The sequence below is a fragment of the Musca autumnalis genome, unplaced genomic scaffold, assembly GCF_047663935.1.
Source record: "Musca autumnalis isolate F117 unplaced genomic scaffold, ASM4766393v1 scaffold_1, whole genome shotgun sequence".
In the NCBI taxonomy this organism is placed as follows: domain Eukaryota; kingdom Metazoa; phylum Arthropoda; class Insecta; order Diptera; family Muscidae; genus Musca; species Musca autumnalis.
The window spans coordinates 3,407,329-3,430,103 of NW_027411644.1; the positions used below are offsets into that span (position 1 = coordinate 3,407,329).

Here is a 22,775-nt window from a genome sequence, read left to right on the forward strand (position 1 = left end):
TAGGGACACGACTAAAATGCCTCAAAATCATAATTTAAAAAATAAAATTATATTTATGAAATTAAAAGAGGCTGTTCATTCTCCTATTCATTCAGCGTCCAGACGAAACCGCTGAAGCTAGAAAGTTGAAATTTTGAGTGTAGGTTGCTGTTGGTGTGTAGGGGTGAGATAAGGCTTGGTTTTCGAAAATTCGACCTAGAAGTGTACGAAAAGTACTAAAAGGTACTAAATATGGTACCCTTTGTATTAGGCAAACGGTAAGAGCTAGAATTCTGAAATTTGGAATGAGGGTAACTGATGGAGAGCTAGAAAGATGTACCAAAGGGTTTTTGGAAATTCGACTTCTAAGTGTACGAAAAGTACTAAAATTTAGTACCAATTGTATATTTTGAACGGATATAGCTAGAATCATGGAATTTGGTATGGAAATCAAGGTTGGTAAGTGGTGTTGATGTAAATAAATGGTTTTGGAAAATCGTACTAATGTGTACGAAAAGTACTAAATGATACTAAATTTAGTACAATTTATATTTGGGTGAACGGATAGAGCTTGAAACCTGAAATTTGGGATTAAGATTACTGTTCAAGTTTTGGATTGAGATATCTGGGTAGTTTTGAACATTCGGACTTATGGGCACGGAAAGTACTTAATGGTACTAAAGTTAGCACAATTTAGATTTGGGTTAACGTTTAGAGCTAGAAACTGTTGAAGTGTAGGATTGTGACATGTATGTGTACGAAAGTACTAAATGGTACTAAATATACAAGAGGGATTTGGGGAAATGGATAGAGCTGGAATCCTGAAACTTGGAATTGAGATTACTCTTGGAGTGTAGGATTGGGGAAGTTTTGGATATTCGTACTTATGTGTATGACAAGTACTAAATGGTACTAAATTTGGTACAATGTTGGTGGAGTGTAGGATTGAGATAGTTGTGGAAATTGATACTTATGGGTACGAAAAGTACTAAATTTAGTACAATTTGGATTTGGGTGAACGAAAAGAGTTGCAAAACCTGACATTTGGAATTAAGATTACTGTTGGAGTGTAAGATTGAGATATGAGGGGTTTGGAAATTCGTACTAATGTGTACGAAAAGTACCAAATGGTAATAAATTTGGTATAATGATGATTTGTGTGAACGGTACAATTTGGATTTGGGAACGGATATAGATGGAATCCTTGAATTTGGTAAGACTACTGTTGGAGTGTAGGACTGACATGGAGGTAGTTTTTAAAATTCGCACTTATGGGTACAAAATGTACCAAATGGTACTAAATGGTACAATTTGGATTTGAGTGCACGGATAGCGCTTGAATCCTGTTGTTTGGAATTAAGGTTACTGTTAAAGTGAAGGATTGAGGTAGTTTGGGTACGAAGGGTTGATATATGTTTTTGTCGAAATACGTACCATATGTATACGATAATTACGAAATGACACTCAATTTGTTATTGGGGTCAGGGTGAGTGTTGGTATGTGGCATTGGTATTTGGAGGCGGTTTAAGAAATAGGTGCATACCATAAATATACCAAAGTTCTAAATCGTTCTAAAGTTGGAACCGGGTGTAGGGACAGAGGTGGAGTTCTACAATTTGTTCTTAGAGTCTTTGTTTATGCGTGGGGCTAAGATATGCAGATAGATGACTTTGGAATTAAATTCTATGAAAAGTATTAACAGGTACAGAATTTGGTACAATTTATTTTTGTGTAAAGTGGTTTTTGCAAATTCGTCCTAGAAAGGTACGAAAAGTACTAAAGGGTACTAAATATGGTATCCATTGTATTATGCAAACGCGAAGAGCTAAAATTCTGAAGCTGATGGAGAGTTATGGAGATTTACCAAATAGTTTTTGGAAACTCTACCTATAAGTGTAGACTAAATTTGGTATAAGGACTAAATTTGGTACCGATTGTATATTTTGAACTGATATAGCTAAAATCTTCAAATTTGGTATGGGAATCAAGGTTGGGAAGTGGCGTTGATATAAGGAAATGATTTTGGAAGTTCGTACTTATGAGCACGATAAGTCTAAACAGTGCTAAATTTGGTATCATTTTGATTTGAGTGAAGGGATAGAGCTGGAAACCTGAATTAAGATTAATGTTGAACTGCAGAATTGAGGAAGTTGAAGAAATTAGTACTTATAGGTACAGAAAGCACACTGCAATCCTGAAGTTTTGAATTAAGATTACTGTAGGGGTATAGGATTGAGGTAGTTTAGGAAAATCGTACTTATGGGTACGAAAAGTACTAAGTGGTACTAAATTTGGTACACTTTGGATTTGGATGAACGGATAGAGCTGGAATCCTGAAATTTGAAATTAATGTTACTGTTGGACAGTAGGATTGGGATAGTTTTGGAAATTTGTACTATGGGTACGGAAAGCACTGAATTTGGTATAATTTAGATTTGGGTGAACTGATAGAGATTCAGATAGGATTTAGATTGTTTTGAAAAATCGTACTTATGGGTACGAAAAATACTAAATGGTACTAAATTTGGTACAATTTGGATTTAGGTGAACGGATAGCGGTGGAATCCTGAAATTTGAAATTATGATTATTGTAGGCCTGTTGGATTGAGGAAGTTTTGAAAATTCGTTCTAATGGGTACAAAGTTCTAAATTGTTCTAAATTTGGTACAACTTGGATTTGGTTTAGCGGATAGAGCTGGAATCCTGAAATTTGGAATTAAGATTACTGTTAAATTGAAGGATTAAGGTAGTTTTAGAAAATCTTACTTATAGATTCAAAGAGTATGGAATGGTTCTAAGTTTGGTACAATAATTAGCTTTTTTCTAAGAATTAGCTTTTTTCAATATACTTAGCACTCAATGCGTCGGGACACAGAAACAAGTCTTTTCGCAATATTCACGCATATATTAGGGTAATGACTTTTTTGAAACCTCGTATTCCTGTATCATATTTTGGTGAGTTTTTACTTAAGATTAGACAAAATTTTAATTAAAAAGCGATTCGATTAAAACGCTCACAAAGTCATTTAAAAATTTTTGTATATAAGCGGTTTTGACAAACTTTTAAAAATATAAGCAGATATATAATTGAAAACAAACTTTGGAGCCACACGACATAACCAAAATTACATAACCTTTTATTTTCACTTTATCTATCTATCTATCTATCTATCTATTTATCTATCTATATATAATAGAAAAATGTTTGTATGTACGTTTGTTTGCAATTAACGGACTCGAAAACCGCTGAAAATTTGAGGGTATATTGCAATATCGCCTGAAAGTAAAATAGGCTTATGAATTTTTGAAATTACAGATACAGTCTCCAAATTTGGAATAAGTAACGGAATTTGGTCTAGAAATAAGTATGCCAAATTATATTGAAATCGGTTCAAGTTTGGATATAGCTCCCATATAAATATATTTTAGACCGATTTCATGTATTTTATGCACCAAACATGCAATGTAAGTCCAATTTCAATGAAATTTGGAATGTGTAACGGAATTTGGTCTAGAAATAAGTATGCCAAATTATATTGAAATCGGCTCAGATTTGGATATAGCTCCCATATATATTTTCGGCTAATTTTATGCACCATACACAGCACTGAACAGGTATAGAACGCTTTCTTATCTCCTTCATTTGTTTATTAAAATATTAAAAAAGGTGGCATTTAAAGTTAATATAATTATAGTAATTCCTTTATATATTATCTTAGTCAGGGTAGCGCACCGGGTTCAGGTAGTATCATATATAATTTTAGTTCATATATCATATCAATTAACAGTGGTTTCTGCGGGACCTTTTTCAATATATAAATGGAAAAAATATTATAGTCAATTATAGGCTATTCATTCGTGCATCAGAAAATCATTTTTTCCAAAAAAAATTTTCATTTCATAGCATTTTTTTAAATAAAATAAACGTGATTTTAGTCATTGATAGACAAAATTTCATTCATTCCCGCTACAGAAAATAATTTTTGAGAAAAAAGGTCAAAAAGTAATAACCCTAATATACATACAGTGTTGTGCATATCAAAAGCAACAAAAAGAGGATTTCGCATTAATTAAATTTTTGGATCAGTTAAAATTTTTAAAAATGTTATATTTTGTGCCCAATTGTTTTTTATTGTGTACTGAGAGCTTTCAACAAGTTGTTTCTGTACTTTATAGTTGGATGGGATGACAACAACAACAATATTGACTGATCCTCGAGAACGGGGATTGCAAAACAAAAGCAACAATAGAATATTATTAGAAATGGTAGTGTCATCGGTGTAAATTAACTCTACTTTTGACTTAAATTTGTCTTTTGGGACATGGTAGTGTCATTTTAGAAAGAATTTGCATTTGTTATCCTAACAGGGTTGCCACTTTCTACCACTTTTCCCAGGGTCTGGGGAAAATATCATAATACCCTCAAATCAAAATTTTTTCCCTCATAAAAATTTAAATTTTAAAATATTCATTCGGAGATTGGATTAATATCAACCGTTCTTTTGTTTGCCGCATAATAAAAGAGTTAAACAACCGAATAGTGGTAAACACAATACATCCTGGTGTAAACCCCTTGAGGCCATCGGCACATTGTGGCTAGAAACGTTGAGGAAACTTTAAAAATAATGCGAATATGAACCCCCAAGTATTAGTTGGGGCTCTTATTTCCGATATATGGCTCAGAGTACTTCGCAGTAGAAGTTTTGAAAACAATTTGAAAAGTTATACACTGGCCAAGAAACCATTGTCATACCCAAAGGAAGACAATTTGTGAAACACCGGTAGAAAATTCAATGTTTTATGTGGTTTAAACGACCCAATAGGATTTTTTGTTTTATGTTTAATCAATATTATTCGAAATAAAATTTAATAACAAAAAATATAAAAAACCTGAATAATTTAGCCATATGACGATATTTTACCCACTGTTGGTTGAAACAATGGGTTCTTGACCGTTGTGTTGTTTGAGTTGGAAGCTGTATAACTTTTCAAATTGTTTTCAAAACTTTTACTGCGAAGTACTCTGAGCCATATATCGGAAATAAGAGCCCCAACTAATACTTGGGGGTTCATATTCGCATTATTTTTAAAGTTTCCTCAACGTTTCTAGCCACAATGTGCCGATGGCCTCAAGGGGTTTACACCAGGATGTATTGTGTTTACCACTATTCGGTTGTTTAACTCTTTTATTATGCGGCAAACAAAAGAGCGGTTGATATTAATCCAATCTCCGAATGAATATTTTAAAATTTAAATTTTTATGAGGGAAAAAATTTTGATTTGAGGGTATTATGATATTTTCCCCAGACCCTGGGAAAAGTGGTAGAAAGTGGCAACCCTGTTAGAATAACAAATGCAAATTCTTTCTAAAATGACACTACCATGTCCCAAAAGATAAATTTAAGTCAAAAGTACAGTTAATTTACACCGATGACACTACCATTTTTAATAATATTCTATTGTTGCTTTTGTTTTGAAATCCCCGTTCTCGAGGATCAGTCAATATTGTTGTTGTTGTTATCCCATCCAACTACAAAGTACAGAAACAACTTGTTGAAAGATCTCAGTACACAATAAAAAAAACAACTGGGCACAAAATATTACATTTTTAAAAATTTTAACGGATCCAAAAATTTAATTAATGCAAAATCCTCGATTTGTTGCTTTTGATATGCACAACACTGTATATGATATCATGTTAAATATCAATGGTATTTGGTGGATAGTTTAAACAAGTAAGAAAAGGCTATAGTCGGGACGGGGCCGACTATGATATATCCTTCACCACTACCCTGCATTAGCTTTTTACGGATCAACTTTTCTTTTAGGGAGCTTCTACGATTATTCGTACGCTACCTTTTAATACCCGATGTCCTATAAAAAATCCGAAGAACTGGGCCATAATATCGACACAATCTTTATCTTAGACCATGAAATGTGCAACGTCTAAACTTTTAAAATTGACAATAAAAAGACGATTTCAGTAAAAAGGCAAAATAAAAAGGATATTGGTATAGTTTGATGCCTCTTACTACTTGGCACTGATTAAAAGCTCTGCCAAGGCAAATTGAACCGGTAGTGGTGTCGATAAATTTTGAATATTGTTACGGAATTAGATTTAACTAATGTCCGTGTAGACGTTGTTTTATTCCCCGATACGATTTGTAACAAATAAAACAGGGTTCGTTTTAGATTACGTTTCTACAATGCTTTATTTACTTTATTACACTTATTCAGAACCGACTTTAATTATTAAGCACACAGCAAATCTCTAGTTAGCACACAGCTACTCTTTTACCGATCTGTTCAGTTCAACGCTTAAAACACAACTCCTCCGTCATTGCCATTTCCCCAGTATTTATAGCCCAAAGTCTCCCTGTTCTAGAGTCCTCCAGAACACATATGGCAACATCTCGAATCTGTGCAGCGAACACACAGACGCACATTCGCACTAAGCGAACAACCATACTCACATACATACATGGGGAAATACAATTGGACGACAAGCACAGTAATGACGTAACAACAACAAACAAGTGCAAAGAAGTAACAAACTAAACAATAATTACATGATTATGGCAAAACAAAATAAAAGCACATTAATGAAAGGTAAAGTAAAATCTAGAATAATGAAGAGAGTTCTACATGGTAGTTGTTGTTGCTTAAATAAAGTAACTGCGTAATAAAAACTTTACGTTACAATTCAAATTTTTAAATTAACGGAAATTAAACTAAACTAACTTAAACCTATCAGTTACATTCGTAACAATATGTTATGTCAAAAATTTCTTAACTTAATTTTGTTGCAAAGGGATTTGACATTTCATGTTCGAACAGCTGATGTGATACCACTAACTATTCAATATGCCTTGATCTCTGCTAATCTTCTTGCATGTTTATAATACATCAAATAGAAGCAGATACAGTTGTCATTAAAATAAAATTCTCAAATGAAAATATAATGTAGAAATTGGAAAATGGGACAGCTTAGCATCTTTTTCTATATACATATGTATCTAGAATTTGAGTATTGTTTATAACACAATTATGACCAATGTAAAGGCCATAACTGGTCGACTTTAATATTGGCCACTTCTATTGAAATGGCCCCAAACAAAGCTGGAATATTTGTGGGATGGTTTTGCGACTATTGTGGCATATTCTTTGTTTGACCATCTACACCAACCTACTTTGCATCAATGTAATGGTGAGATTTTCCACCTCCTTTGTCAGGGGTTTTCTCCGAAACGCACTTAATATAAGGGGAGATATTCGCCTACGATGTAAACGTTGTCTATTTCCTCACAGAAGTTTTTTTGCATATTCTAAATAATATCAGAGGGGCTACTCTCTGGGACCACCATCTATCTCAAGATCCATTAAAAACTGAGAACCGTAACGCGATTTCGAGGTTTAGATTGACACACATAACCAGATCGGCTAAGCTCGACGAGAAATCCATTTGGTATATTTTTTTCGATATGTTACAATCTTTTTGGAACTATCTTTAAAAACTACATCGTATGAATAAGCGTTGCTATATTTTTAATAATAAATGTTCTCAGCATTTGACAGATTTCCCAAGTCATTTAGTTGTTTATGGGTGTACACATACGTATTTTGATATATGTGTGGCAAATTAGGGGCGCATAAAGTCAAATGTTTTTTTTTTATCTTTCCACACATTCATGGACTGACTGTCAGCCGGCAATGAATATTTTGAATTTGGAAGTTTTTAATTTATTCCAAAAATAGAGAGTTCTGCAGACTTCACACAAATGTGTACAGACGACATACACAGAAAACCAGAGCGCCTCAATTTCATGGTGGTAATTGTAGAATAATGGTTCGCTTCATAGATGCAGCATAGCAAAGCAAGAGATGTTATTTTTGGATATCTGTCCATAATTTTATTTATTATTATGCACTTTAAAGGGAAAAAGTAATATTGTAGAGAAGTCCACAGAAAAGTGGTTTGTTTCGTGGCTCTGATTTCGGAAATATTGTCACTGAGGTATTGCAACACTGCATTTAAGAAATCAGCCAATCATTCAGGATCAATGTTTATAATAGCCCTTGATTGGTAAACGTTCATTTAAGAATTGGAATAACGCAACTAATATATAAGCTACCGTAATAAGGTTTAATAATGTTGGTTTTTTATAGAAAGAGATCACCGTTGTAAAAATGAATCATACCACAAAAAGATTTCCTTGATCTTGAAATGAACCACGAGGTCTCATAAATTCGACTGCAGGAAGAATTTTTTTTCAAAGAGTTTTGTGAAGTTGTAGGGCATTCTACTTGTAAAAACAAAAAATATTTATTCATGTGACTCCATATACATATAAACCTCTTTCAATTCGTTGTCTATTTCCTTTGATTTTTAATTGAATGCTGCCTATAATTCTGGGCAGAATGTAGAGAATTGTGACTGTTGTGTTGTTATTTATGATTTTATTTGTTCTCTTTTTTGTTTCATTTCAATAGTCTCGCAATGGAAATGAATTACAGCATGAAAGTTCACAAGATGACTGTACTTCAATGGGAGATAATAAGAACAACAGTGGCGGCGATCGGGTATGGCTGGTACATCGAGGAGGGTTTTGTGCTGCTTTACGACTGCCTCAAACCAAGGCCCACATGGAAACCCACAAGGTGGTGATACAGCTACTGCATAACGGCGAAGAAATGACTGTGGATGAAGATGACATTGAGAAGCAAAACGAATCTACTTTAGATTTGGTTGAAGACATTTGCGAACTGAAGCATTTGAACGAGGCGTCCGTATTGCACTGTCTTCGCCAACGTTTTGCCAGTAACTTAATACATACCAAAGCGGGGCCCACGTTATTAGTGGTCAACCCTATGGCGCCTTTGTCATTGTACTCAGAAAAGGTATAAACTAGTGAGCAAAGCCTACAGTTGTTGTAATGGTCAAAAATAATGTCTTTGTGTTCTTGTTGCTTTAGGTTGTCTCCATGTTTCGTGGTTGTAAAACGGAAGATATGCCTCCACACATATATTCATTGGCTCAAACCGCCTACAGGGCTATGTTGGAAACACGTCGAGATCAAAGTCTAATTTTCATGGGACGTTCTGGTTCGGGCAAGACGACGAGTTTTAAACACGCACTTTATTATTTGGCATTGGCAGCAGGTATGTGTATCTATTTTTAGGAAGGCGAGAGAATATTGTTTGGCATATTTGTTTTTAATGAAGAGTTATTTAAAATCTTTGCTTTCGCCTGAAAATCTCACAAAGCATGCCAACACAAATTGATGTATTGTCTGTTTACAGGATCTGTTAATAACTTCCTCAATGCAGAAAAAGTCAATTCCATCAACATAATTTTGGAATCGTTTGGCAATACGAAAACTTGCCTAAATTCCAATGCCACAAGAATGACCCAACTGTTGAGCTTAGACGTTGATCAGTCTGGCCAGATAGCTTCGGCTTCCTTACAGGTATTCGACTCTCTATTCGAATTGTGTGTGTTACAAATAACCATAAAATAATATTTTATTTTTTTCAGATATTGTTACCCGAACGTCAGAGAGCCGGTCGCCGACTCAATAATGAGTACAGTTTTCATATAATGTCTCGTTTATTGGCAGGTGCTGCTGGTTCCCTTCAGAAAGAACTTTATATTGACAGTTTACCAGCTGAAGATAATCATCCATTTGTATCGTTGTCTCAGAAACTGGAAGACCGGCAAAGAGCAGCAGCAGATTTTATGCGCACCACACTGGCATTCGAAACTTTGAATATTGACCCTAAAGCTGTAAAGGGTATTTGGAGTATACTGGCTTCGATATATCACTTGGGTTTGGCAGGGGTCACTGTTGTTGGCAGTGGCACAAATGCTCGTACACAATTTGCCAATCCCTCGGCCGCACGTAAAGCCGCACTCTTACTGGGAGTATCGTTTGAAGATTTAACTGGAGCAGCTTTCAATGTTAATACATCGGGTAGCACAAGCCCCTCCAGGGCGTCAACGGACAGTTTAGAACTGGCTTGGGAATGTTTAGATGCTCTCGTCATTGGTCTTTATTCCGAAGCGTTGGCGGCTGTTGTAGCACTTATAAATAAAACTATTTGCACCGCTTCGCACACGATTGCATCAATAGTTTTAGTCGATACGCCTGGTTTTCAAAATCCAGCAAGTTGCGGGTCACAAATTGGGGCTACATTATCCGATTTGAAACACAATTATTTGCAAGAACGTTTACAGTTGCTTTTCCATCACAACACATTGGTGGCACCAAGGGATCGTTATGCCCAAGAATTAGTTGAAATTGATACGGAATGTATATCAGAACTAAGTCCAGCACCTTTGGTAGCCCTTATTGATAAAGCACCACAAAACCATGTGGTTCGTTCATCGCAACGAGACTTAAGAGAACAAGATCGCCGCGGTTTACTGTGGCTTTTAGATGAGGAATCCATGTACCCCAATTCTAATGATGACACATTCCTTGAACGGCTATTTTCACACTATGGAGATCGGGAACATCAAACGCTTATGCGCAAATGCACAGGACCAAAGCAGTTTATACTGCAGCATCTGCAAGGAACGAATCCCGTCTTATACAGCGTCAATGGCTGGGTGCGAAATAGTCGCGAGCATCCAGCCATACGTAATGCCGGCTCTTTGCTACAGGATTCTTCCAGGGACGAAATAAGTCGCCTTTATATTGGATCTTTAACGCGTAGTTCTGGTGGCATCGTATTTTGCGGTTCCTTTGCAGGCCTAGAAGGCACTCAGTCATTAAGGCGAGTTTCAAGCATTCGCAGATCATTCACATCTGCTGGTGTGAAACGAAATTCCATAATGTTACAAGTGAAATTTACAGTGGATGGTATTATTGATACATTACGACGTACGGGAACACATTTTGTTCACTGCTATCTGCTGCAACACAATGCTGGGCAACATTCCTGTCTTTCTGTTAATGGTTCGCCAAACACATCGGCTCTACAAAATACTAAAGAAGATCTTGTCAATATTCCACTTTTAAGAAGTCAAGTAAGTCAGTTTGTAGTATTCAGACTTAAAATTGATTTCACACTGGATGGTTATGTAACAACTTGTTCTTTCTACACGTATTTTTATAGTTACGAGGTTCACAAGTTTTGGATGCTGCAAGATTGCATCGTTTAGGCTTCCCTGAATCAGTTCCACTTGCCGAATTCGAAAGACGATTTGGTCTTTTGGCTGGCGAGGGAAGTAAAGATGTTGTTATTGAACAAATATTATCTGCGAACGAAATAGATCCAGCTACCTATAGAATAGGACCAAGTCAGGTAAGTCGAATTGCATTGTTTTTATATAAAGTCGCGCAGTCTATATTTTAGACAATGTGGAATACTTAAATAGTTAAGTGTTGCGTCAATTGTTATGTTATTCTTTTTTAACTGTCGTTTATGTCGTAAACGATCTTTCATAACATTCCATTTAAGAAATGATTAGATTATCGTTGACTTTTCTACAATTTACTGTTTTATAAAAAGTCTGATGATTTCAATATGAAAGCGCAGCTTGCATATAATATGCAATTGAAATGAAATTTAACATCCCAACACCCAAAAAAAGTCTTGAGAATTTATAGAAAATAAATGAAATTCATAATCGAAAGCATTATAGAAGAAGCTTGTAATTTTCGTAAATTTGTCATATTCCCAGCAAAATTTTATGGAAGTGGTTCTATGAGATGCCATGATTTCACTGGATCTTTTGCATTGGTTCAAATGAAGTCGTGAAAGATCCGATCTTTTCATCCGCACACAAAATTCATCTCTATTGGATCGATGGAATGGGTTCAAATGCTGATGAAAAGATCGGATCTTTCACGACTTCCTTTGCATGGGTACAAATGTTTATGCAAAAATCGGATCTTTCACACTATTTTTCGAATGATTTACATATAAGTGGTAGTTAACAATTGCGACCTTCGTCTATCCACTAAAAATAAAATTTAAAATGCCTTCTTATATTCGGATTTAACCACCCATGTTAGAAATTATAATGGTTGCTGTGTGGGACTAATTTTTGAATGTACCTCATATGTGCAGTACACATTGTCAGTTTTGAATGTCGATTTTTCGCAAATATCGATATATTTTGTGGTTGCATGATGAATGACAAAAATGAACGGCCACACTAGCAAGCAACCGCAAAACTGTCATTCAAAACTGACAAAAGCTTTAGGGCATAATAGTTCAACTCGAAAGAAAAACATTAATGGTATGTTCCGAAACTGCAAGAATCTACTATTTTTTCGATAACATAAAGGAAAAATTGTTATCGTAGTAAAAAGTTGTAGATTCTTGCAGGTTCTGGAACAGGCATTAAATAAATATTAAAAATGGCATTCGCCTTAATAAGGAGAAAATAAAATTAAAATTTAGCTCTTCTGAATACTTGAGGAACACTTGGGCACAATAAGACTTTCTCAAGCATTGTTAATAATTATTATTCACTAATGGCCTGTATTGTTTTTATAATTGGTTTGTTCCAGAACTGCAAGAATCTACTAATTTTTACTATTTTTTCCGATAACATAAAGGGAAAAATGCTATCGTAGTAAAAAATTGTAGCTTCTTGCAGGTTCTGGAACAGTGCAAATATTGTTTTCGGATATTATTGTAATTTCGATATGTTTACATACCCAGCAAAATGTTCGATGACAAATCATGAGTTGAATCATGGGTGCAAGTGACATGTCATCGGTGAAAATTCGGGTGAACCACCGATGACATTTACAAGGGAGTGACACACGCTTTCACCAATTCATTGTCATGGCATTTATCACCAGTTCATTGTCATGGAATTTATCACCGGTTCATTGTCATGGCTTCTTGCACCAGTTCATTGTCATGGCATTTTGCACAGGTTCATTGTCATGGGTTTTTGAACCACTTCATTGTAATGACATCTTGCACCAGTTCTTTGTCGCGACATTTTGCACCTATGCTTTGGATCCGGATGTTCACCAATCGGAATAAAATTTGCAGTTCAATTATGTAATTTGTTGAACTAATAAGAATACAATTCACAGATGACTTCTATCATCAGATTTTATTTTTCTTTATTTTTTTATGTAGGTTTAAAAATTATATATTATATTGATCTGCCAAAATCATATTTATCTCTTCCGATGGCTGCAAGATATTTCTTTCAATTTGGATTTCTGTTTTTCCAATATTCGGCGAATTATGTGCCAATTTCTGCTCCAGGCTTCTCATTTGGGAAATCTAGTATAAATTTGAATTCTGTTGTTATTTTTAAACGACTTATTTAGGCAGCTGACGCTCTTCAGCTGCGTTAGATGGGGGATGTAATCCGAGGACATAATTCACACTATATTTGCTTATGGCCTTAGCAACTGCGTCCGTGTGAATGCTATTCAAACCTACCTGATATGCTTGTTGATCTAGAATTTCTCTCCTGTATTGTTGGACCTCCTCTCTAGAGCATGAATATCCTTCTTGATATGCTTGGTTGTGTCGGTAGTCAGCAGATAGTGATTGGGATGGCTCTCACGTTAACACCCGAGCAAGTACTGCAAGGAAATCATCTCATTCTGTTGCTGTACTGGAAGAATCTTTGCCACCTCATGTATATGGTCCACTGAGCAATTGAAGAGGCACCCTTTTGTTGATCTCAGGGCGGCATTTTGACAAATTTGAATCTTATCACATTGCGCATCGGCGTCGAGTCTCTTTCATACATCTCTTTAATATCCGCCAAACGAAACAGGTTTCCAAACACAAAATATATTTCCCTTTTATTTTATAACAATTTGCATAGTATTTTTAATTAAAATCTGTCAATTTTGCCTCTACCAATCAATTTTTCTGACTTTTATTTTCATTTTAACAATTACTTTTGTAAGTAAACAATTATTCGGGTACATGATTATTTGGTCATTTATTGTACGGGTACTCATTAATTTATTTGAACTCATGACAATATTATGACAAAGATCGGATCTTTCACCACTTCAATTTCACTCATGAAAATTCGATGAAAAGGATCGGATCTTTCACCACTTCCATTTCACTCATGAAAATTCGATGAAAAGGATCGGATCTTTCACGACTCCCTTTGCACTCATGCAAAAGAACCAGTGAAATCATGATTTCACAGGGAACCACTTCCATTTAATTTTGCTGGGTACAACATTTTTCTCTATCCAAGGACGAACCCCGTAAATGATATCATAAATTTATTTAACTGCAGGACGATTTCCGATTAACTGTAAACTGATTTAATAAATGCAACACAATACGTTACCTTCATTCATAAACATGTATTTAAAAAAAAAAACAAGTAAAAAGTATCAGTCGGCTTTGCCGACAGAGATATACCCTCACCCTGTGTGAATTGAAAAGTCCATCTATTGACAACATCGAATCTACGGATTACAGATTTGGTAGCCCTTTTTGAAATTTGCCAACAAAAATATATTATAAATATATATCGTCGGCTTTCCTTTTTCAAAAAGCATCTTGGTCAGTAAGCTCGTCTCTAACGAGAAATTAATTAAAAAAATATATTTCGTTTGAAGCTCAAATGGATGTACTTGAAGGAATGGACCGACATAGTCCATTTTGGATGTGGATATTATTTTGGAATTCATTCCTTTTGATAGATTTAGTTTAGTTTGGACAAAATATTACGAAGCCCAAATTTTAGACGGAATCGTCTGATCCATTCAATAGTTATAGTTATCGTGCGCTACCTGAGAATGCACTTGTCCCTAAAAAAAAACTTGCAGCGTCACCGAATACAATTTGTTACATCAAAGATAAAAGCGATTCGAAAGCAGGCCTTAAACTGCATTTTTGTGTGGTCCTTCAGGTAGTTGACATATATAGTCCATATTCAAGCCCGATCGATGTCTCGTAGAAATATTACGATGTTCAGGAGTTGTTGTGGGTACACATTTTCCGAATATTGTCGAACTTTTGTGGGAGAGGTACCTAAAGGAATGGACCGGTATGTCTCACCTTCGGACTTAAACTGAGTACAAACAAAATATTACTATGGCCAAATTTTAGACCGAATCGGCAGATCCGTACGAGAATTATCGTGCGCTCCAACCACTACACATAGTGCCATAGGGAATTTTTACAACTTTTTGGCTACTTTCTCAGGAAGTATGGACTTGCCCCTGATACAACTTGTACCTTCGTAATGGGGGCAGCGAATACAAGTTGCTACAACAAAAATCAAAACGATCCGAGAGCAGGTCCTAAACTGAACTCCAAAATTTTCTGTGGGAGGTACTTGAAGGAGTGGACCGTTAGAGTCCATATTGGAACCTCATCTATGCTTGGTAGAAATTTCACGATGTGCAAAGTATGGATCAAATCGGTTGCTCCCTTCTAGATTTATCGTGCGCACAAATTTTCCGAACATTTTCGAATTTTTGTGGGGGAGGTACCTGAAGGAGTGGACCCATATGACCAATCTTCGAACTTAAACTAAGTTTGGACAAAATATAACGAAAGCCATTCGAGATTTGTCGTGCGCACCAGCCAGACAGACGGACATGGCTAAATCGACTCCAAATTGTCTGAAACTAATTTCGTCCAAACATAAATGGGGTCTAAAAAACCGTTATTTTGCCCGTATGAAAGTGTATATCACCAATATTTTTGAAAATTTAACATAGCTGAAGCCAAGGTTTACCCTCTTAAAACACGCGACTCGTGATTGTACATTATACAAATTAAATACTTTTGGATAAAATGAAATGTTTTTGGGCGTGGCAAAAAATATTGACCCTAAAAGATAATTTGCGAGGAAGCTGTTGCTATGTTTATGTTAATAAATTGGTGAAAATGGGTTGAAGCCACCATGTCTTTTTTTGTTATCTCTCTATTTGTGATTCAACCACACTTCTCTCGAGTTTCCTGTCAAAGTAAAAGCAGAAGCAAACTAAATAAGGATCATCTCACTAATGTATTACTTTTCAAAATTTCGTCTGCTTCTACCATTAAATGATGCTGACATTTTGAAGCCAGATTTACAGTGTTTTTTTGATATTTTCTTCTAATTTCATTCCGCAAACAGGTTTTTATAAAAACCATATATAGGATTGTAGTACTTGCGATTCTGAGTTATTTGATAGGAATATTGTGTATGTAGTCTGCACAGCTTCATAGAAATCTGCATCCAAATGCGAAAATTTTGTGCGAACATTTTTCTAAAAATCATATTTTTCGGGCCTAATTTTAACAATTGTTATTCAATTTCTTCGTACTTGATTGCACATTTTAGTTTTTTACGTTTCTGAGCCAATAAATCATTCCCCGTGAAAATCCATCTACTAAAACGCGAGTTACAAGAAATTCCAAAGTAGAAAAATCGTCTAAAATTGTTTTTGGACATATCGCGTATTTTATCGCGTTTTCTGCGGTTCGTTTCCACTGCAATGAAACAACTAGTACAGCATCTTCGTTTTAGCGGAAACAGAGATTTGAAAACTTCACTTATAAGGGAGCTACATTCATTTTATCTCAAAAAATAGTGTGTGATGCTACATCCACGGTTCTTGATTGATCGCCTTGAAATAGATATATATCGATATAGATTTTCATGGTGAACACTGAAATCGGATGCGGACAAAAATTGTATGCACTTTGCGCAAATTAGAGATATTTTATAGGTTTTTTTAATGCTAGGATGCAGCCGATGCTACATCTTAGCCTCCAATGTAAATTTCGAAAAATATATATAAATTAAAAGATATAGTCTCGCTGTACATGAAAATCACATGCGGACAAAATGATTTTGATAATTACGCGATTTACACGTATTTTAAGATTCATATAAATTAAGAAGGGTTATTTGACTTCAGTTTCCATTTCAGAAGCTTTGAGATATATCCTCATCAACCCAATTACCTTACCTAATGGGAAAACTTTAATATGAATGTCAATAAAGCAAAATCCGTTTATTTTATTGGGAGGTTTAAGCAAAACGAAGGAAATATTCCAATAGATTTTTCCAATATTTTCTACTACATAATGCATGTGAAAAAATATTTTGTCAAATAAAACATTTTTTTTGACCAAAATATGTGCTTATTTTAGCTGTAACATCAAAACTATAACACCAATCTGTACGATTGTAGTCTCATTTGATTCGCCGTGAAGTTTAGATCCACAACAAATTTTCATGTAATTTTATGACCACTAAATTGGCCTTAATTTTGAAAAAAGTAGACTTATATTCAATAATTTATCAATTTTATGTACATTCCGCTAATTCTGTGTAAAATTTTGCAGGTATTATGCAATCTACTCGCTGAAGTCACTTCAAGAGAACTTTTTTGTAACACTGGTGCTCATTAAAATAATTAGCGTTTTTATAATATATTCTTTCTTAAAAAGCGAAATAAAAGCGCCATAACTTTTGTCCGCAACAACCAAAAATTGGCTCGCGACCAGATTCGCACTGGAAATTTTTTTCTTAACCTACATATCAAAACTCGTTGATGTAGCGCGAAAAAAAATTATTCTTTTTTTCTGAAATGGAATATGAAATAATTGACAATATTCCTGATATACCCTCGTTAGCATAAACGTTGAGGGTATAATTAGATAATTTATTTGGTGCAATTATTACTGAATTATTTTGAAAAATTTATTTTTGTGTACGTATTTCCTAATTATGACTGTGTTATCCCTTAATGAGATTCCACAACTGCTCCTTGTAGAATAGTGTATTTGAAATCTTGTGAACTAGTTCAGTTCAAACGAACTATGGTTTGCGTATGATTTATTTCATGAAAACAAAGAGATAATATAACTCATTCGCAGTTCGTTCATACCAATGACCGATGTCTACTGAAGTATATAGTGAACTAAGTCGTTCAAACGAACTAGATCTTTACAACTCTAATTTACAATTTATTCATTTTATCTGCGTAATCAGTTTCTGGTAAAATTACAAAAAATCGCGGTATCAGTAATGAAAAAACTATAGGTAGTAAGTTCAATAGTATCTTTCGATAATAACCTAAGGTAATAGAATGGTAGAACATTTACATGTAATAACAAGCATTGGGCAATGATTTGTTAATATTAACACAGCGCATTGTGAAAAGGAAATGCATTTTTGCATCTATAAAGTCAGTCGTGTGTGGGATCACTTTTATTTCTATTCAGAAAAAAGTATTTATATCGAATAAAAATTAAAAATAAATAAATTAATAAATTTATTAATTAAAAATTTCACAACCCTTCGTCCTAAAAAGACAACAATAAATAAAAATTCTAAAAAAAATTGCTAACCAGGTCCTCTTAGCGTTCTACACCACTACCAATCTTCCGAACTGGAAGACATAATACAATTCATGATGGAAAAAACTCTGTGACTATATATGCGTATATATATGCGTAATACAAATAATTTTATATTTATTTATTTTTTATTAATTTCAAAGATATTTTTATTTTGTTTTTCCATACAAACAGTTTGAAATGATCTATGCTTGTGTGAGTGCTTTCATTTAAAAATTAATTATAATTTATAAAATTTGCCATTTTACGACTGTTATCAGACATCCATCCATTCACCCAAACAATTTTCACTCAAATAATTAAAATTAACCTTTAAAAAATATCTGAGTTGGTAAAACACTACTCTCCAAGAAGTTCGGTCTTATTGATGCTCGAATTCTTACCACATGCCCTAATCCAAATGGTGGACTGCGCAGCGTACTTACATAATATACACCACGTTTAGGTATCAGGGGCTCACCGCCCATATAAACATCTGCCACACATTCTTTTGTCCCCGTTTCGCGACATGTACAATTGTGGTGTTTCATACATGTCACTGGTACAGCTGCTGTCGCACCAAACAGTTTTGGTGTGCGCACAGACTCAGCGAAGAAATACAAGGCTGCAAAATGATCGCAAGCAAAATCAAATTCGGCTGCTGTTGCATTTGGACAATGTGGCTGGCCTTGACCCCAATTGGGAAAGAACGATGCATGACTGAGTTCAATGCTCGGATTGCCCAAATGTGTGGTGTCAGTGTGAATGCTTTCGACATAGGTGGCATCGTCGGGGGCCAAACGAAAATCTGGTGGTAAGCCAAGTTGTGCCAGACCAGCGGGGTCTAATGCCACTATTGCACCAATTTGCTGTGGTTTCAATAGTTTGCCCGTCAAACCCGATATGTGACTACCAGCACTGTGGCCAATCAAGTAAACGTTGCTTAACTCAATGGCGGTTTCCTTTTGCAAGAAACGTAGGAATTTGCCAATATGGGCGGCAATTTCGGAAAATTGTTGCGATATGCGTGGATAGCTAATGTCATGCGATATGTTACTCCAATCCACGAGAATGACATTAAATTTTCCTCTCGACAAATAGGCATCTTTGATGGCGGCATTTGAACATGAAGTGCTTTTGCCAGCCCAACCATGAATGGATATTCTGAAATATGTAGAGGAGGGAAGAATTTGCTCATGTTGTAAATTTCACTGATGTTCAACCTACCTTACTGGCCACTTGGGATTGAAGTGCGAGTTTCTCAATGCCTTAACATCTCCGGTGCGAAGAATGTGACGCTCATTGGGATTCAGAAAAGTGTATAGGTCATAGTGCATTTGCTGGCTAGCCAAATACCGAACACGCGGATTCAACAAAGCTCTAACCTCATTGCGTAACATATCCTGTACGACACTGAATATAGAAATATCACATTTGCCAGGACGATAAGAAAGACCAGCCCCAGCATTGGAGCCTATGAAGAGAGGTGGGAAAGTTTCAATATTTTATGTTTCATTGTTTTTTCGTTTATGGAATGGAAATGGAAAGGCAGGGACCATGCTAACTAACCACTCAAACACCACAAGAGTTGGAATAGCACTATTATCCAATTGAAAGAACTCATGGTTGTTTATTGGATACCAAAACGCTGACTTCTTTTATATATTTATTTAATACTTTTTTAAAGCTGCGAAACACCACTACGTTAACTGGTCTTGGAAGCTTGTTATGCGGCTGGACAAACAAACAACTATCACGTTACGCGTACTGGCAACAAATGCAATTGGTTCTAAAGGCTCCACATTAGTTAAAAGAACATGACGGAGATTTTTTCTTACAACCCGTTTGAATCACACTCAGTACGTATGAGTAATGAAGCGACACACACAGTGAATTGACATGATTGCAGTATCAACTCTATTTTGGATGCTGATGGATAAGTCAGTCGACCAGTACTGTGCATTGGCAAGAGAGATCGCTGGCGCATAAACACACATTGGAACGTATCATTATTTGAGTATGTTTTCATAGAACATGCTTAAGGTGGAAACTGAGAAAGATAACGTAGACATTAATTTCGAACTTCTGAGAACAGAACTATTGTTTAGAATCAATCCTCGTTTCTGTACATATGTTTGAAATGTGGCACTGACTTTTGCGATAACGATGTGTAAGGGGCTGGTCGAATAAAGGTCATTGCCTTCTGTAGAGGCCATTCTGTTGCAATTTTAAGCAAACTTTTACAGTTGCTGGCTGCTAGCAACAGACTCTGGAAACCTCTAATTACTGGCGAACACACAACTTTTGTGTTGATGTGGCATTAAGACGAGCGATGAATAGCAAATGAATTGCAAAAATGTTCTCAGTCATCATCAAACTAGGCTTGTAATTGACGTAAACAGAAACAAGCTTGTCACTGGTCTGTCTTGTTTTAGTTTTTACAGTTTATTATGGAAAATACCACAAAACATTTAGGTTCTTCATAAAGAAACAATGAACGTATCTGAATAAACCAGAGCGTTTTGTATGCATGTTGAAATAGAATCATAATATCCTTAATAATTATAGCGAAAACTAGTTTAGGATGTCACTTGGAAGGGGCAATTTTGAATTGTATTTTGTGGACAATATTGTTATAACAAGTAAAAAAGTATCAGTCGGCTTTGCATTGGAACTTTCATCTATTGACAATATCAAATGTAATACCGGCTATACATTTCCAAAGGATCTTCGAACATATGCTAAACCGTAATATCAAATGTAATACCGGCTATACATTTCCAAAGGATCTTCGAACATATGCTAAACTGTACTTAAACAAAAATGTTTAATTTTGTTGTCCATATCGGTCTTCAATATGGACCATTTCTGAAGTAAAACTACATTTGGTCGAAATATAAGGAGATCCAAAGTTTGGACGGTTGCTGCGTTCAACAGAAAAATATTACGAGAGCCAAATTTTAGAGCGAATCGGCTGATCCGTTCGAGAGTTATCGTGCGCTTCATTCAGCCACTTCATATGGTTCCATAGGGGTTTTTATAGCTTTGGGGCTAATTTGTCAGGAAGTATGGATTTACGCCCTAAAAAACTTGAACCGTCGTAATGGCGGCAGCCAATGAAAGTTATTACAACAAAGATCAAAGTGATTCGAGAGAAGGCCTTAAAGTGCATTTTTTCGAATTTTTTTGTGGGAGGTACCCGAAGGAGTTGACATATATAGTCCATATTCGAACCTGATCTGCCTCGTAGAAATATTACCAGTTCAAAGTACGGACCAAATCAACTTTAAGGCTATTTTCTCAGGAAGTATGGACTTGCCCCTGATGACACATGTACCGTCATAAGCGGGGCAGTGAATACATGTTCTTACAACAAAACTCAAAGCGATTCAAGAGCAGGTCCTAAACTGAACTATTTTTGTGTGGGAACTATAAAATATATGAGATAACTCAGGAATTCGTATATTTTCTGAAGCTCAGGAGCATCTCTAGGTTCTCAAAATTATTAGTCCCACTATATTTTCTGAAACTACCAGACTGAAAAACTCAAAGAAATCTGAAAAGGTCTACTTTAACGAGCTATACGCGATATCTGACCGGAAATAACGGCAATTAATCCACAAAGAGGCATTCGCTAAAGCAAGAAAATGTAAAATTTGTATTGCATATTCCATCAATTTTACGGTAATCTCAATATTTCATTGGGGTGTATGTACACTTTTTCCCTATTAATTTTTTAATTTTTATTGAATTTACCGTTATTCGTATTATGGAATATATTTTTGTTTTATTTAATTTTGTTCACTAGGGATATGAAATAGAACTATGATGTACTTGAATTTTTTTAAAAATATTTCCTTACCCTTAAAACTCGAGATATATAGGGTGTATGTAGACTTTTTTGGTTGACTGTATATCTAGAGCTAAGTTGATATCGGAGCTACATATTTACTCAAAATTAAACAGCATTTGAATTGTTTTGGTTCTTTATACCCTAGACAGACGGCAACGTTAATTTGCATTAAGATCTGCATTTAAATTTGCCGTGACAGGTGACAATTACTGCATTTACGAAACAGCTGATTGCTGGTTAACATGTATTTTGTTGTTTGCACTGCAATTTTTGTTTGCACCGCATTATCATTTGCACTGCAGTTTCCACTCCTTGTGTCTTAGAACATATTCACGGCTCTCTTTTACAGTAAGTATTGCCATATTGAAACGCCTAAATGCAGTATGAATTTAGTTTGATTTTGTGCATTAAGAATGTGGATAATACCCTAGACAGACAGTAGCGCCAATTTTCATTAAGATCTGCGTTTAATTTTAGCCTGACAGACGACAGTTTCTTTCTGCATTTAGGAAACAGCTGATTGCTGGCAGTGATTTGACGATTTTTAGACCAAAAAACGATTTGACAATTTTTACCCCTAAAATGCTGATTTTTAGTTATGGCAACTTTTTCACATAAAATCTGAAAGACAACTATACATAAATCT

The 22,775-nt window shown here is 35.2% G+C and overlaps 2 protein-coding genes across 8 annotated transcripts in view; one reads left to right on the plus strand and one right to left on the minus strand.

Annotated features, from left to right (window-relative positions):
• Mhcl (Myosin heavy chain-like) overlaps positions 1 to 22,775 on the plus strand; it is a 120,166-nt gene that overhangs the window by 37,850 nt on the left and 59,541 nt on the right. For all 7 annotated transcript variants that reach the window (XM_073959001.1, XM_073959049.1, XM_073959010.1 and 4 more), the window contains 5 exons: positions 8,470 to 8,877; positions 8,952 to 9,138; positions 9,280 to 9,446; positions 9,515 to 11,008; positions 11,098 to 11,286. In XM_073959001.1, the coding sequence (XP_073815102.1) occupies positions 8,470 to 8,877; positions 8,952 to 9,138; positions 9,280 to 9,446; positions 9,515 to 11,008; positions 11,098 to 11,286 (2,445 nt within the window). The remainder of the gene's footprint in view (positions 1 to 8,469; positions 8,878 to 8,951; positions 9,139 to 9,279; positions 9,447 to 9,514; positions 11,009 to 11,097; positions 11,287 to 22,775) is intronic.
• On the minus strand, positions 18,407 to 20,685 carry sxe2 (sex-specific enzyme 2). The gene is made up of 3 exons (XM_073959493.1): positions 19,846 to 20,685; positions 19,504 to 19,750; positions 18,407 to 19,440 (listed from the first exon to the last, which is right to left on the minus strand). The coding sequence occupies exons 1-3, from the start codon at positions 19,898 to 19,900 to the stop codon at positions 18,603 to 18,605; spliced, it is 1,140 nt and encodes a 379-aa protein (XP_073815594.1). The 5' UTR covers positions 19,901 to 20,685; the 3' UTR covers positions 18,407 to 18,602.